At 42.9% G+C, this 18279-nt stretch overlaps 1 protein-coding gene across 1 annotated transcript in view; it reads left to right on the top strand.

Annotated features, from left to right (window-relative positions):
- The window catches only part of RPAP2 (RNA polymerase II associated protein 2), a 105397-nt gene that overhangs the window by 35796 nt on the left and 51322 nt on the right, over positions 1–18279 (top strand). Inside the window, exons 8-10 of the mRNA XM_040360030.1 lie at positions 164–1082; positions 7124–7218; positions 11499–11579. Coding sequence (XP_040215964.1) covers positions 164–1082; positions 7124–7218; positions 11499–11579 — 1095 coding nt within the window. The remainder of the gene's footprint in view (positions 1–163; positions 1083–7123; positions 7219–11498; positions 11580–18279) is intronic.

Genomic DNA, 18279 nt, shown 5'->3' with positions numbered 1-18279 from the left:
GTGATATAGCAGGACTCAATTTGCGGACTAAAGTTCCACTTTATTGTTCATTTCATGCTGTCATTACTGATTTGTATTTGATGCCTTTTAAATCTTTGTCTCTATAGCAAAAAGTTACCTTGCAATATAGAAATTTAACATCCACATTATATATTTATTTCAGTGGCCATTCTGGAGAGGAAGTCAAACTAGCAGACAGAAACCTTAGACCTTCAGAAATTGAGAAACCTAAGCGTGAGGGTAAAGATGGTGACTCTAGCTCTTCTGATGGTGAGACAGATGACCGTGCACCAGAGCAGGCCTTTGTGTCCTCTATTATATCAACCACGGAACCAAGCTTCGACCGGTCTGAATCAGTACAGGAAAGTCTTCACACTGCGCAGCACGATGAAACTCCTGACATGGTTGCAATAAACCAAAATGTGTCAGAAATTGCAGAAAGATTAAATACTTGCAGTATTATTGATCACGAAAAGACAGTTGATTGTCGGGAAACAGACTTAAGCCAGGCTTCTAAAAAGGCCCCAGTCAACATAACAGAGAATGGTCAGTCTACAGACAGTGCCATGGTGGACACTGCTGGTGTGACTCAGAGAGCGGTAAGCAAAACGGGTGCTGAACATCTCCGAAGATTAATCTCAAAGTCCAGAAGTTCTCAGACAGCACTCCAAGACAATATTCCTCCAGTGGCAGTCAAAAGGAGCATGCTTGACATCCTCAAACAGACACTGAACGAGTGGAAATCGGAAGAGACTTTAAAATATTTCTTTGGAACCAGCTATGTGATAGAACCCCCAGTACCCAAGGAAGAGGTTCCTATTGCCAGTGACCAGACTGAGGAATTGGATGAAGATGACATTGGCTTTGAAGCCATTAAGGATACCAGTCCCGCACATTTGAATGAGTGTTTACCTTTCCAAAATGACAATAATGTATCAAATCCTCTTCCAGATTTTGGCAAACTTAAGAAAGAAACCAAATGTATGGAACTTCGAGTCCAAGAGTTTTTTGGAGGACAGTATGTTTTGCCTGAAGAGGTAGAAAATGGACGGTTAGAAGAAAGCAAAAGTGCTACAAGAAAGGTAAGTGCTGAGTCTTAAACATGACAAAGATCACATCATTTGAGAATAAAATTATATGAGTGTTGCATTGTGTGATACGTTAACAAAAGATATATACGTGAGTGTACGAGGTGTGTCTATTAAATAACTTACCTTTTTTTTATATGTATTACAAATTTAATGCTTGTACCCTTCATTATATTCCTCATTTGCACGAATACATTGCTGCAGTCTTGTTTTCCACTACTCGAAGGCATGGAGAAAATAATTTTCAACACATCCATCGTTTTCTTCTTTACAGCATCAATTGACTCAAAACGTGTCCCTTTAACCTACCTGGCGGTATGATTCTTTCAGAAAAAAGGTGCTGAAAGCGGTACCATTATTTGCAAGGAAATTTGGCGTTTTATACTGTAGGCCTGTAATTCTTAGGAATAACTCACTTAAATCTGACCAAACAAGAGTCTTGTAGGCATCCCGGGTATGACATTTTTTTTTAAAACAAAATTATAAATTATAATATAATAATTATAAATTATTATAACAAATAATATAATTATAATAAAAATTATTCAATAATGTAATCAACTCAAAATCACTGAAATTTGCTCAGTTGCAGAATTGTCGCTGTCATTACTTTTATTTTTTTATGACGGATTTCCCCACAAATCGCTATCGCACAATTCTGCAAGTGTATATAATTTATTATCGCCGTTTTCTAGCTGCTCTAAAACCATTTTTGACATAAAGGGACACTTTTGGTTGCCATGGACAATCTACAGTTTGCAGGGAGAAAGAACAGTTTTTATTATATAAAAGTACATGCAGGACACTGGGCAGACCACTAGGGACAAGGGGGGTGTGTATTTTTTACATACAATATTGTAATCTATAAGATTACAGTATACTGTGTGTATTGTGTTTGTTTACGTTTTTGAATTTGGCGCCGTTCTCCACTCCCGTGCGTCGTAACGTCGCAGGGAACGGAGATCGGCGGCACAGGAGGACGCTGTGTGAATCGAGCGAGCACCCGCTCGCTCACACAGCGCGGTGGCATCGCTGGATCCAGGGACAAGGTAAATAAACACTGTCTGTGGATGCTGCGAGGCAAGCCCGAGTCTGACTTGGGGTTACCGATCGCAGCACAGAAATCTAACCCCGAGTCAGACTGGGGAACACCGCCAGGAGGGTTAATCACTGATATAACTTTTAGAAAATTAATTCTCATGGCCCTCACTGAATCTTTTGCCCCATTCAAACACATGCTCACGAGACATGCCCATAAGCTGTAGTAAGCATTTGAAAACATTCTGTTGGTGTTGTGCAATTTTACAAGAAATTTCAAATTGACACGTTAGCATTTTTGGCACACTACCGAAAACACAACCAAACTAAATGGCGACTCACAATCAACTGAACGTCAGAGTCATACATGTTCAAGGTCACCACGCATACAGTTATAACTGGTTCTGACTACTAAAAACTTTTAGTGTTCTTTATCTTTTTCTTGGCGCTCCTGATATGCAGTCGTACTTTCTTTTTTTTATTCATCTTTATTTGAATTTTTTTTCCTTTCATTACAAAAACATATACATATATACACATACAATCTATAGCATCCATATTCAAATTGTGAGAGGTGACTCCGACCGTATCCCCCATATTGCGCCCCCCCCCCCCCAAAAAAAAGGAAGAAGTGCAGGGAGAAGAAATATAATTTCCCTCTTTTCCCCGATACAAGGGCATAGGATTTAGAAAAAAAAAAGGAGAAAAAAAGATACTTACTGGTAGAGTTCTGTAATGAAGATCTACCACCCTATTGTTTCTCTGTTGGTCACTTGGCATCACCACTTCCTCTGCTGTGCTTGTCAGTATGTTGTAGGATTCCCAAATTTATGGAGCTAGATTTTGGCACAAGCAATGTGAGTGGAAGTAAAATGATTTTGCAGAATTGGTGCACTGCTTATAATGTGAAGAAAGTTATCATTGAAAAGTTACAGTACTAGGATAATGTAAAGAAGGTGTAAACATGCACTTTGGTAATCAAAATAATTATTTAGCTGTATAGCACAAGGTATTCTGCAAGGGATGAGATTAGTAAAATCAGATTTTCCTCTTGTTTCTGTTTTTGGGGGTTTAGGTACATTTTTGACAATGCACACCCTATACAGCCATGGCCAAAAGTTTTGCGAATGACACAAATACTAATTTTCACAAAGTCTGCTGCCTCCGTTTTTGAGCTGGGAAATTGCATATACTCCAGAATGTTATGAAGAGTGATCAGACAAATTGCAATTGATTGCAAAGTTCCTCTTTGCCATGAAGATTAACTTAATCCCATAAAAAAAAATTCCACTGTATTTGTGAAGAAGGCTTCAGGGTGCCCAAGAAAGTCCAGCAAGCGCCAGGACCGTCTCCTAAAGAGGATTCAGCTGCGGGATCGGAGTGCCACCAGAGCAGAGCTTGCTCAGGAATGGCAGCAGACAGGTGTGAGCGCATCTGCACGCACAGTGAGGCGAAGACTTTTGGAAGATGGCCTGGTGTCAAGAAGGGCAGCAAAGAAGCCACTTCTCTCCAAAAAAAACATCAGGGACAGGTTGATCTTCTGCAGAAAATATAGTGAATGGACTTCTGAGGACTGGGGCAAAGTCATATTCTCCGATGAAGCCTCTTTCCGATTGTTTGGGGCATCAGGAAAAAGGCTTGTCCGGAGAAGAAAAGGTGAGCGCTACCATCAGTCCTGTGTCATGCCAACAGTAAAGCATCCTGAGACCATTCATGTGTGGGGTTGCTTCTCGTCCAAGGGAGTGGGCTCACTCACAATTTTTGCCCAAAAACACAGCCATGAATAAAGAATGGTACCAAAACACCCTCCAACAGCAACTTCTTCCAACAATCCAACAACAGTTTGGTGAAGAACAATGCATTTTCCAGCACGATGGAGCACCGTGCCATAAGGCAAAAGTGATAACTAAGTGGCTCGGGGACCAAAACGCTGATGCCGCGTACACACCATCGTTTTCTGCGATGGAAAAAAACGTCATTTTCAAAAACGTCAATTTAATTGACCGTGTGTGGGCAAAAACGTCGTTTTATGTCTTCTAAAAAACGACAGAAAAAAATTGAAGCATGCTTCAATTTTATGTGTCGTTTTTGGCCGACGTCGTTTTCTGTGTTCTAAACATTGACCGTGTGTACGTAAAAACGTCGATTTAAGCCCGCGCATGCTCAGAAGCAAGTTAGGAGACTGCAGCGCTCATTCATGTAAAACGACTGTTCAGAATGGAATCAGCACATTCGTTAAGGTGTTTTTCAGCTTATAGACAAGAAAACGAAATTTAAAGCACAGTCACTGAAAATCACGAATCGTATCTCACCAAACTTTTACTAACACGCAGCAACACGATATCAGCAAAAGAGGCCGTCTTCCGCATGGAAACGACCCTTTATAGTGACGTCGTGCGTGATTGACGGAACTGCGCTGTGCTAGAGCGTTGTGAAAAAGCGATGGTGTGTATGCTACGTCGTTGTTCAAATTGAAGTTTGAAAAATGACGTTTTTTTAAAGCACATAAAGCGTCGCATTTTTCCATCGCAGAAAACGATGGTGTGTACGCGGCATGACATTTTGGATCCATGGCCTTGAAACTCCCCAGCTCTTAATCCCATTGAGAACTTGTGGTCAATCCTCAAGAGGCGGGTGGACAAACAAAAACCCACTAATTCTGACAAACTCCAAGAAGTGATTATGAAAGAATGGGTTGCTATCAGTCAGGAACTGGCCCAGAAGTTGATTGAGAGCATGCCCAGTCGAATTGCAGAGGTCCTGAAAAAGAAGGACCAACACTGCAAATACGGACTCTTTGCATAAATGTCATGTAATTGTCGATAAAAGCCTTTGAAACGTATGAAGTGCGTGTAATTATATTTCACTACATCACAGAAACAACTGAAACAAAGATCTAAAAGCAGTTTAGCAGCAAACGTTGTGAAAACTAATATTTGTGTCATTCTCAAAACTTTTGGCCACCACTGTACATATTGATCTTCTTTTTGCACCATTTTATTCAAGTAAACATGTTCTTATGACTAAGACTCTACTTGCAGTGATGTTTTGTGTTGCTGAAAGCATGATGGCAAAAGCACAGTGATAAGTGATACTTCCCTTCTCTCTTAAGCTTCCTCTTTGCCTCCTTAACCCGTTTCCCAGCTTGCTATGGGGGCACCTGAGTCGTGACTCAGCCCTGCCCCTTTTTCTCCTCATTGGCTCACTGACTTCGATTGACAGCAGCAGGAGCCAATGGCACCCCGCTGCTGTCTCAGCCAGTGAGGAGGGACACTCCCGGACAGCAGAGACTCTTGTGCAACATCGCTGGATCGAGATGGGGTTCAGGTAAGTATGAGAGGGTCTGCTGCACACAGAAGGTTTTGTTATCTTAATGCAAAGAATGCATGATTTAGATAAAAAACCTGACTTTAGAACCACTTTCATTTATTACAGGTACTTGTATAGTGTCGTCAATTTGCGTAGTGCTTTACACATGTATAAAAACAGCCCGCACAGAGCATGCAAATAGTCCTGCAGCAGCGCTGCAAACTCCTGGTTTGAGAAAAATAATAAAAAAGCTGTGTGTGATGACTCGATCAGATGTAGTTTAGGTATGTGCTCCAATCACCAAAAAAAGGGCATTCACCACGTGGGGGGATATAGGGTCCCCTTCGGGGGAAACACTCACCAGATGGTTTCTTTAAACTCGCATTTCCATATCCATATAAATCACCTCACGTATCACTTTCGGATGTTTGGAAACTGTATACCTCTCTCCTATCTTGATCACCGTTATTGCATTTACTTCCAGGATGTATTGCTCGCAAATGTATGAGGAAATGAAAAAAAACCATATGGTGCAATATCGTTTTTTGAAAATTTAATGTTACCCCAAAAAACAAATATACAATGGTCCCCTCATAAAAACGTGCGTACCAGAAAATGCATTGAATCAGGCACATAAAGGTTTCTTTAGCATTGCTCACTGTTAGGTGTAGACCCCTGAAGACCGCTCTATAGGCTTTCCTGTGGCTGTCACTTCCTGGTTTCTCCTACAGTGGAACGCATGTGTCACTTCCGGTCGGATGCTGGATAGCAGCGCTCTGACGTTTCGTCCGTTCGGACTTTTTCCAGACGCTCTTGGAAAAAGTACGAACGGACGAAACGTCAGAGCGCTGCTATCCAGCATCCGACCGGAAGTGACACATGCGTTCCACTGTAGGAGAAACCAGGAAGTGACAGCCACAGGAAAGCCTATAGAGCGGTCTTCAGGGGTCTACACCTAACAGTGAGCAATGCTAAAGAAACCTTTATGTGCCTGATTCAATGCATTTTCTGGTACGTACGTTTTTATGAGGGGACCATTGTATATTTGTTTTTTGGGGTAACATTAAATTTTCAAAAAACGATATTGCACCATATGGTTTTTTTTCATTTCCTCATACATTTGCGAGCAATACATCCTGGAAGTAAATGCAATAACGGTGATCAAGATAGGAGAGAGGTATACAGTTTCCAAACATCCGAAAGTGATACGTGAGGTGATTTATATGGATATGGAAATGCGAGTTTAAAGAAACCATCTGGTGAGTGTTTCCCCCGAAGGGGACCCTATATCCCCCCACGTGGTGAATGCCCTTTTTTTGGTGATTGGAGCACATACCTAAACTACATCTGATCGAGTCATCACACACAGCTTTTTTATTATTTTTCTCAAACCAGGAGTTTGCAGCGCTGCTGCAGGACTATTTGCATGCTCTGTGCGGGCTGTTTTTATTTTTCTGCTTTTAACAAGTGACATTTAATTTTAAGCAGCTGCTTTTATTTATATTTATTGTGTTTAATCGTGTTAGAATTTTTATTGCCTGGACTTTGTTGTCTATTCCCAAAGCGCAGGGTTGTACTATCATTAGAGGGCCACCAGGTAGTACTATTTTATATACGTTTCTTTACACATGTATATTGTACATTCACATCATTTTATGCTTTTTTTTTTTTTTTTCTTTTTTCTCCAGGCTGAGGCCCCATGGGCTCCACCTCTGCCTCTTGTAGATTCTTGTTCTCAGCAGCAAATCCGCAGACGAATCGTACTCGAGAAGCTGAAAAAAGTGTAAGTTCTTTGCAGTGGTTTTGTGCAGTATTAACAGACGCTATTATGCTGTTCTTTATCTTCAGAGGCAGTGACCTGGAATAAGCATGTTGATCAGGGTCCTGCCTTAGGCCTTGTTTACACTTTTTTTTTTTGGGCGGGGGCAGTAAAAATGCCTTGTCCTCGCAGTGGAGCGGGCAGTACATATGCTGCAATGAAAAGCATCACCTGATGGCAAGAATTATCCCTACTGCAGTACTGACCACTGACCGTGACCTATTCAACTGAATGGGGACACTGCAATCACATTCAGTGCACACGTTTGCGGCATTCAAGTATTGGGTTTAAGGGGTTAAAACAAGCAGTGAGGAGGCGATACATGCCTACGCGCCACCTGTCAAATGTTATCTGAATGTGTATCGCTCTTTATAGAGCAATGCTGGGACTGCTCCTTTTTTCACAGTGCCAGAGCCAAGTTATACTAGTTTTTGAGCCAATTGTACCGTGGGACAGTATAAAGTAATGTTAAAGTGGAATGTCCATCCCAAAATTTTTTTTTTTTTTAATTATTGTGCTCATTAGACCTAAAAAATAAAAATGTTTTACTCATTTGGAAATGCCTGTTGCTATGCGGTCCCACAAAATCTGACTTTGGAATCACCTAGGATTCTGACATCATCTCCCTCTAATGCTCCTGGGAAATGTGTGTCATTTCCCAGGATGCAGTGCGCTACCCAATTATCACTCCCCATCCAAGACTTCCAGGAAGTAAGTGCTTGTGGGCTTCACAATGCCCACAAGCAAAATGACAACGGTGTGGACATAGTTTTATAAACTATATTTTTTGAATAATTATGCGGAGCGGTGGCGGATTGTAAAATCGTAAGTGACCAGATTTATATTATAAAAACACATGATGAAAGGACATACATTTAAAAAATGCTAATTGTGGTTAAAACCCCGCTTTAAACACTGTTTTGGAAGGGAAGCCCGGCAAACTTGTTGCTATCAGTATTACTATGTCTAGGCGTGAAGGGCATCATCTATTCTTTCAGACCTCTATTTTTTGAGTGTTTTATCACCTTCCCCAAGCCTGGCTTCAGCAAGAAACTGACTACACTTTTAAAACGTGTGAAAATCAAACTGCAGAGATTATACAGAAGTCTTGTGAATAGCACAAATGAGAAGTGAACACAAAATGGTTTATAAGAAATTCAGATATTTGTGCAAATGTTGTAAACGTCATTGAATACATTTTATACTTTGTTAGTAACTATAGTTATGTAAAAAAAAAAAAAAAAAAAAGAAAACCAGAGGCGCACAACAATATTATATAGGTACATAGTCAGGCTGAAAAAAGACACAAGCCCATCTACAGTAGAACAAAGAGTATTAAAAAATAAACAAATAGCTTTGGTAAATCTCAGAGAAGCAGAGCGAAATGCATTGGGGGCATTGCCTGGCCGGAGCCCCTGCTGAGGCTGCCTTTCTTTCCTTCACACAGATCTGCTTCTCGATGTGCGTCTTAGGCCCCGTACACACGACCGAGTTTCTCGGCAGAATTCAGCCAGAAACTCGATCGGAGCTGGATTCTACCGAGAAACTCGGTCGTGTGTACACTTTTTAGCGAGGAAGCCGACGAGGAACTCGTCGGGCCAAATAGAGAACATGTTTTCTATTTCCTCGTTGTTCAATGAGGAAAGTCGGCCCGCCGAGCTCCTCGGCGGCTTCCACACTGAACTCGCCGAGGCACTCGATGTGTTTGGCACGTCGAGTTCCTCGGACGTGTGTACGGGGCCTCACAGACGTTTCTTCTGCTATATTAAGGCCCATTTCACACTGACACGTTATTCTAAAAATAGCGCTGCTATACCGCCTGAAAAAATCGTGCCCTACAGACTTCAGTGTGAAAGTCCGAAGGCTTTCACACTGAAGCGGTGCGCTAATAGGACCGCTCCAAAAGTCCTGCTAGCCGCATCCTAGGAGCGTGGTGTTTACCGCTCCTATACCGCTCTTTCCCATTGAAATCAGTGGGAAACCGCGGTAATACAGCCGGGAATGCGCCTCCGCAGAGGCGCATTGCGGGCGGCATTAAGCCTTTTTCAGCCGCTTGCGGGGGTTGAAGCCGCACCGCTAGCGGCCGACAATTGCAGGAAATACGACAGTTTTAGCGCCGCTATACTGCCACGGCACCTCCGCTGCCCTGTGTGAAAGGGGCCTTAAGCTTGGAGCCGGGACAAGCTCCCATCCTAGGCAGCACTCATAGCGGTTTAGCTTTGGACTATACCTCTCACCTAAGTGGCACCTACATTTTACTTTTAAATAAAAAAGCTACATATACACAACTCCCACAGTTGATCCAAAGGCAACAAAAATATTAGTAAAGCATGATCATGTTTGCTCTAGCTTGGGGGGGAAAAAAATCTTTCCCGATTCCCCAGGAGGCAATCTAATATTCCCCAGATCAACATTCCCTGGTGTTATTACCTATTTAATATTGATACCCAGTCATATACCCTTTTTTTTTTTCTGAATATGGTCTTTTTCATGGATGTCTACAAGACCACCTGTAAAGTATAAAATTCAATAAAACCTTTTGTGTAGGTAAACCCCAAATACTAATGTGGTTGAAGGGTTAATAAAAAATGTCTTAAAAGCCTTTAACCTGTGCAGATGTTGTGTACATCCATGCTTTCCATTCCATGCCATTGATATCGGAGTGTAATTCCCCCAACCTTACTCCAGTGCAGCCTGCCTGCTAAAATACTTGCATTCCTCCCCATTCCAATAGTCTTCACTGCCTGATAGCCTTTGCAGTAAAAAAAACTCTACCCAAATACCCCTACTTACTGCACATGTTCAGTGCGACCCCAGCCATTCAGCATTATACAGCCCACCCATAGGAATGACTAGAGCTGTGGCATGCATGCGCACTACCTAGCGGGTACAGCACTGGGCCGGCCCACACAGCGAAGGTAGCACGCGGTGAATATTACTGGACCCGAAAGATATCTAGGCATTTTTTCAGGCATGCTGCATTCAGGGAACAATAAAGACACAGTTGTCCTTTAACCACTTGCTTACTGGGCACATATACCCCCCTCCTGCCCAGGTGAAATTTCAGCTTTCGGCACTGCATCGCTTTAACTAACAATTGCGCGGTCGTGCGACGTGGCTCCCAAACAAAATTGACGTCCTTTTTTCCCCACAAGTAGAGCTTTCTTTTGGTGGTATTTGATCGCCTGTGCGGTTTTTATTTTTTGCGCTATAAACAAAAAAGTGAGACAATTTTGAAAAAAATACAATATTTTTTACTTCTTGCTATAATAAATATCCCAATTTAAAAAAAAAAAAAACATTTTTTTTTCTCAGTTTAGGCCGATACGTATTCTTCTACATATTTTTGGCAAAAAAAAAAAAAAAAATCGCAATAAGCGACTGGTTTGCGCAAAAGTTATAGCGCTTACAAAATAGGGGACAGAATTATTTTTTTTTAATTATTTTTTTTTACTAGAAATGGCGGCGATCTGCAATTTTTAATGGGACTGCGACGTTATGGCGGACACATCGGACACATTTTTGGCGCCATTCACATTTATACTGCGATCAGTGCTATAAATATGCACTAATTACAGTATAAATGTGACTGGCATTGAAGGGGTTAACACTAGGGGGTGAGGAAGGGGTTAAATGTATCCCTGCTTAGTGTTCTAACTGTAGGTGGAGGGGGGGGGGGGGACTGGGGGGGTGACCGATCTGTGTCTCTATGTACAAGAGACACAGATCGGTCTCCTCTCCAGAGACAGCACCGCTGTCTGTGTAAAACGGCAATGAGAGATGATCTCATATGTTTACATATGAGATCCTCTCTCATTGGCCGCACAGATCGCCTCGCGAACGGCCACTCTGATTGGCCGTTCGCGGCGATCTGTAATTGGCTGTGTCCGAGGGACACGGGCAACACAGATTTTCCCCGCAGCGCGCTCTGGAGCGCGCGCGGGGACCGCCCTAAGGGGCGGACGTCAATTGACGGCAGTTTGGCGATTGGGATCCGCACTGTAGCCGTCAATTGACGGCAGGCGGATCCCAAGTGGTTAATATATTCTCTAATTATATGATAAAAATCTGATAAGATTTTAGAACCGTCTTTCTTGCCAGTAATTGGCCCATGTGTGAGCAGCTTTGTGAAACCTGAAATGCGTTGTTTTGCAGCATTGAAGTGTTCATCAGATTGATGCTTTGATATAAACATTATACAGATCTAAAAAATATGTGAAATTTATTAAATTTTTTCTTTACAGACTTCCTGGTATTTTGGTGCCACTTCAGATTCCATATAGTGATGTATCTAAAGAATTGCACAACCTGGTGAAAACCTTTAGGTGAGTACTTTTTTTGCTCATAATGAAATGTATGCATTTGCCTTTTGCTTTAACTTTTACAACAGTGTCTCTTCAACTGCTCTACCCTCTACTGGCTGTATCAGCAGTATTATTAACCACTTCAGCTCCAGAAGGTTTTACCCCTTCATGACAGGGACATTTTTTTTTGCTATTTAGCACTGCTCTACTTTAACTGATAATTGTGCGGTAATGCAACGCTGTACCCGAACCAAATTGTTATATAATTTTTTTTTCACACAAATACAGCTTTTTTTTTTTGGTGGTATTTAATCGTCAATGGGTTGTTTATTTTTTATTATATAAATGAAAAAAGACTGACGTTTAAAAAATAAAATCAAGTGTCTTTAGGCCAAAATGTATTGTGCTATGTCTTTGGTTAAAAAAATCCCAATAAGCGTAATATTGATTGGTTGGCATTAAAGTTATAGTGTCTTCAAACTATGGTGTGTGTATATATACTGTAATTTTTTCTTTTTATACTACTAATGGCGGTGATCAGCGACTTTTATAATGGGACTGTGATGGTGCGGCGGACAATCTGGCACTATCTGCCACTGACTTCACCAGTGACCCTACTACAGTGGTCAGTGATGATATATATTGTCACTGTATGACACTGGCTGGGAAGGGGTTAACATCTACGGGAAATTAAAGGGTTGGTCCAGAGCTTGTCCTCATGACATACATAAGTCCTAATGTATTAAATTCTGCAATTGTATGAATGTTGGAGACATGGAGAACTTATTAATACCTGGGGTCATATTTATAAAGCAGTAAATGTGATTTTAACTAAACATTCACTGCACGTGAGTATTTCTAGTGCACGTGTTTTGAATTACAGGGAATGATTCCCTGACAATCACTGTTTTTATAAATATGTTATTAGTATACAAACAGGTCTCAGCCACGTTCTTTTTCAAAGTAATCCTGTCTCTTAATGCTCCGTTCACATCTAGGCATTTTGTGGCGATTTTCCTCAATTCATCTTCTAGGACATCCCTTGAGAGATGAAGTTCCTCTCCCGGACAGGAAACACATTACCTCCAGCTCTTAAAAAGGTGGTCCCTCAGGCATCTGGTCAGTGTTTTGTGTTTCCTCAGTCAGAGGAGACATGTTGCCTGGAGGAACCATCTTTTAAATAGGAAGATGGAGTGGGAGAGCATCCATCAAGGGCTGTCCAGACCAGCTGAAAATCCCCCTTGCCTTAAGGCCAGGAGGCTTTCCTCTCCGCGGGCCACGGGTTCCCTCCGCATTGGTATAAAGTTCCCTGTCGCCTCTCTCTCCATGCCCGGCGACGGAGTGGGCAGTGATGGCGGAGCATCAGTGGCGGCCTTGGCAGTGGGAGAGCTCACTCTGCTCGCTGTAGGATGCTGTGACCCAGAAAACACTGGGGCGTCACGTCCGGCGGATATGACTGTCATCACTGCGCACCATAGTTTGAGGTTCCAGCTTCCGGCACAGAGAGCAAAGGGGAAGGCCGAGCCGGTGTATTTAAAAGCGCAACAGCATGGGCTTTAGACTCCAACAGCAACGGAGCACCATGGAGGCATAACACGCTCTGCGGGAGTTAAATGCCGGCTCATCACACTTAGGCTGGTCTGGCCAGAGCCTTTTTTTTTTTTTTTTTCTGTGTATCACTTATTACAAGGGGAGCTAGAAGACTCTGGGGGAACCATCTTATAGCTCTGTTGAGCACCTTGGCATACTGGGAGGAGGCCAAGACTAGATGAGTTTCTTTTGTTAAACAAACCCCCTCACTCCTTGTCCCCCTCTCAGAAAGAATCCAGATTAGAGAGAGCCACCACCAAGACAGACAAAAAGAAATGTCCTTCCTTGTGCTAAACAGTGGGAAAGATTCTCCTTTTTCAAAATTCCTCTGCTCCTTTAATCAGATTCCAGACAGGAGGGAGGCCAGGAGGATTCAGGGGTACCCACAAGGTTAAAAAAAAAAACACTCTCAAAAACACCCCATGGACAAAAGAGGCAATGTAGTCCTAAAAAGATCATGGGATACCCAATGGCAAGCCTCAGACCAGCACTGGCAACAACTTGCGTAGCCCGAAATTTAGAATTTTGGTTAAAACGGCTGCAAGAGCATCTGATGATGGGTACCCCCTAGGGTAAAGCTGTTAAAATATTTCCCCATGCTCTTTAAAGCAATAGGCTTCATTGCGGACACCCCGGCCAAATCTGTAAAACTCTCAGCCAGAGCAGCCCCATCTGTTGCAGCCAAGAGAACCCTTTGGCCCAAAACCTGGCTGGGGGACACAGCCTCCAAGTTGCGCTCATGTAGCATTCCTTTTTCAGGCAATTTTCTTTTATAAAGGACAAACGAAAACACAGGATAAAGGACATCCCAAAAAAAACACTGGGTTGCCCAGCAATTGAGGCAAAAGACAAATGTGCTTTTTAACCCTCCTGACAAAAATCCCAAACGATAGTGATGTCAGCTTCCAAGTGGAAGGCAGATTGGAGGATTTCCTTCGACAGTGGAAAAAACGAACCTCCAACAGTTTTGTCAGGGGAGTAATCGAGAAAGGAGTTCAACCAAAGACCTCCCACAAGAGGCAAATATCACCTGATCTTCTACCTAAAGCCATTAAACACAGTCATAGAGTACAAAAAAATGGGCAAGACCCATCAAAATCCATGTAATGGTGTGATTTTAATTCAATTTCTTTAGCCTATATCGATTTAAGAAGGAATAGATCAGAAAGCTGGCAGGAGGGAGGGTACGAAAAGCATAAGACAGCCATGATTCCCAAACTTTCAGGAACTTGGCATGAATATCGTTACGGATGCTAGACATCTGTTCATTCAGCATCAACACGGTCATGCGATCTCATACCCCCTGGAAGTGAACAGATGGTTTCCTCCAAACTTGGGCAATCGTTCTTTTGGCTGACAAAAATAAATAGCAAGCGAGCTGCCATTGGACAAACTTTGCTTCTCTTTGTATAGGAAGGTGGAATAACAAAAGTAGGAGGCCAAAAACAAATTGGTCTAGGGCATGTCCACCGTGTGTGAAGGACAGCACCCCGATAGCCACAGCTTCGGAAACAGCGATTACTTTAGGGTGGATTGGCATAGACAATACGGGCAGGGACCCAATATCAAAGGAGAAGCACCTTATAAGCCGCCTCTAAGGTGGCTGTGTTAAATGAGCATTTGGCCACAGAAGACTAGGCTCCATTCCAATCCACCAAGTCTATCTGAGAGGGATAGAAGAGCAGTTATTCTGAGAAGCATAGAGGGCTGAAATGAGGCCCGGGGATCCTGGAGAATGTAAGCAGGTATGTTAAATTTGTTTTTTTTTTTAATGGGTACGAGGAGGTTCTACCCAGTGAGGTGAGCCAATGTTGCAGTTGGAGATAGCGGAAGAATTCCACCTGGAATGTCATGGGACTCTCGAAAGCGAGGCCCACGTTGGAAATGATCCCATTAGCGACCCACCAGGAGAATGTTTGTGGTTGGTCTAAACCTGGGGGAACAAGAGGATTATTAGTGATCAGAAGTAAGGGCAAAGTGGGTGACATTAGGCTGGCAGAGTAGTGTACGGAATCGCTTGCTATAAAGCATCAGCGGACTCCATAGTGGTGGGCGAAGGTTATGGGGAGCAACAGGAGGGAATGGCATAGTGACAGGAGCGCAGTTGGGCAGTTCTAAAAGTACCCACAAGGTAACAGCTATTGAGGCATGAAGCAGAGATAATTGGGCAATCTGAGTGGCAAGGTTATATTTGATGTTGGGAACCCCCAGGCCCCCCTGTAGTCTATGCGTCATAAGGGTCATTCTGGAGATCCTAGGGCATTTGTTATCCCAAGTGAACTGGGAAATTCTATTCTGGATCTGGCGCAGAATGTGCAACGGAACCTGCACCGGTAGAGTGCGAAAAAATATATAAAAGTTTGGGCAGAATAGTCATTTTTACAGCATTAATCCTTCCTATCAAGGACAATTGTGGGAATTGCCAAGACTGCATAAGTGTTGATAAGGAGCAATGTAATGGATAATAGTTGGATGTGAAAAGAGGAATAAGAGGCGGTCAACCTAATACCAAGGTAGTCCATGTAGGAGGACGCCCAGTGGAAGGGGAAGTGAGTAACCAGTTCCTGAGGTATGGTAGCATGAAGGGCGACTGTTTTGTCCAAGTTAAAGTGGTTGTTAACCCACTTTTATTACCTGCTCCCATCCTCTCTGCACCCTTATAATAATTGTCCCTGTGCCTGTGTTCTGTAAAAAAATAATAATAATGCATGATTGTACCTGTATGAGCTCTGCTCCCGACGCTTAGCTGATTTCTCCTTTTGTCTCGCCGGGTTTACAGCTGCAGTGGGCAGGGCGAGCCCTCCTGCTGACGTCAGAGAGAGAGAGGCCGTCAATGAGCTGTGCGGTGGGAGCGGAGCTCATACGGGTACAATTGTGCAGATTTTTTTTTTTTTGACAGAGCACAGGGACAATTATTATAATGGCGAGAGGATGGGAGACTGTAAAGCCTTGTACACACAATCAGATTTTCCGCAGACAAAGCGTCAGACTTTTGTCCGAAGGGCGTGTGCCTGGATTTTGGCTTGCATATAAACAGCACACAATTGTCAGCCAAAGAACCCGAACGTAGTGACGTAATACATGTTTTTTCAGCTTTTTAGCGCCACCCTTTGGGCACCTTCTGCTAATGTTGTGTTTGGTGAGCATGCGTGTTTGTAATTTGGACTTCTGTCCGACGGGTGTACACACGATCGGGAAATCCGACAACAAACAGTTTGTCCACAGAAAATTTTAAAGCCTGCCATCCAACATTTGTCCATGGAAAATCAGACAATTGTCTGATGGAGCGTACAAACAGTCGGATTTTCCGCCAACAGGCTGTCAACACACTATTCCTGTCAGAAAATCTGATCGTGTGTATGAGACTTTATAGCTGATATGAGAGCAGCAGGAGCAGGGGGGGGGGGGGGGCAGTCGCTGGTAAAGCAGAGACAGGCAGAGTGGGGAGGTGGGAGAAGGACACAGGCTGCAGCTAATGGAATTGCGCAAACGGACCACAATGTGAGGGCTCAGCAGCCCTGACATCGTGTTTGCAGAGGAGAGGGTATAGCCAGGCAGGATCAGCCAGGTATTTCATGTGATACAGGGGTCCAAATAACAAAGCACCAGCACTGTGCTGTATAACATGCTTTAAGGGATCTTTTTATTTTGTTTATTTTTGGGTTAACAAAAGATTTAATGATTAGGCCCGAAATTGATGAGAAACATGACCGAGTTTGCTGCAGATTGGAAAGGGTGGCAAGGGGGTTGGCCAAGGGGGCATCATCCACGTATAAGTTAATCCTATATTTGTGGCCCATAGGGCCATCGCCAGAGGCTCCCTGTCTTGTACCCCTTGAAGATTGAGAGAGAGGAAAACAACCTGCATATTGCACCAAAGCAGAGGGGGACCAATACAAGGCCTGGATCCAGGCTAAGATGGACACTCTCCAAAACTTCAGCGGGATTAGTACAAATCACAAGTACTCCCATGATAGGGTGGGTTGGCTATCTTTTCATGATAGAAATGAGTGCACTATTATGTTCCCTCAACATCATCAGGCATTATATTGATCTTAAAGTGTGACTAAACATCATAAAAAAAAAATATATCAATTAAAGCGGGGTTCCAGTCACGTTTTTTTTTTTTTTGGCCATTTAAATATTATGCGGATAAAGTTCCCATTAAAGAGCATTAAACATACCACATTGTTGTCTACAATAATAAAAAAACTTACCTCCACTGCTGTCCAGAACGATGTGGCTATTTCCATCTCCTGTGTGGGCAATTGAAGCCCAGTACATTTTTTTTTCACTCTTCCCGGCGAGATGTGCATGCTGGGTAAGCTTTAAATCCTGCGCATTAGAGCGTCGCTCGTAGCGGCTATTGTTTGTGCCGTTGTCATAACAACGGGCAGCGGAGGAAAGTCCCACCCCGTTGTTATGACAACGATGATAACAGAATCCCCACACTGCGCTCTCTCTCGTCCTGCAGATGAATAAAAAGTAAGTGCTTTGTGCCCTTATTAAACATGGCGCTGTAAACGGCACATGTACTGTCCTTGGGAGTGCACAGACTCCTGGGAAATTATGACACTACATTCCCAGGAGTCTGCGCGGTGTAGGCTAGAAAGCACAAGCACCGCGGTGCAGGAAGAGGGAAGATTAACTAATCTGCCTAGCAACAACAGTTTTAAAGGCATGTAAAAATGGATTTATTTTTGTTAATGGACTAATGACATTTTTTAAAAACTACTGATGTATAGTTATATTTGAGGGTGGAGCTCCGCTTAAATGTTGTATTACATGGTGTTCATACTTGGTCACTATGAGATTCTTTTCCTGTATTCTGCAAAAAAAAAAAAAAGGTTTGATCCTGCTGCTCTCTATCTCCATCTTCTGTTCATATCCTCAATTCAGCTTGGGATTTTGCAGCTGTGGTGACAACTCTGCACATGCTCTATTTTCAGTGAGTCTATATGCTTAGCATTTCCTCCCTATCACATCTGAGCATCCCATGTGACTGTAGAGTCACACATGTGGGCATATACACAGTGGTAAATGGCAGTCCTCCTTTATCCCTCCTCCATGCCCACTAACCAGCTACACACAATGGGGAGGGATATTACATGTAGATTAATGGAGGCTTTGC

This window comes from Rana temporaria, chromosome 7, assembly GCF_905171775.1.
Source record: "Rana temporaria chromosome 7, aRanTem1.1, whole genome shotgun sequence".
NCBI lineage: Eukaryota > Metazoa > Chordata > Amphibia > Anura > Ranidae > Rana > Rana temporaria.
Note: the sequence above shows the minus strand (reverse complement) of the source record. Positions and strands in the feature narration are given on the sequence as shown.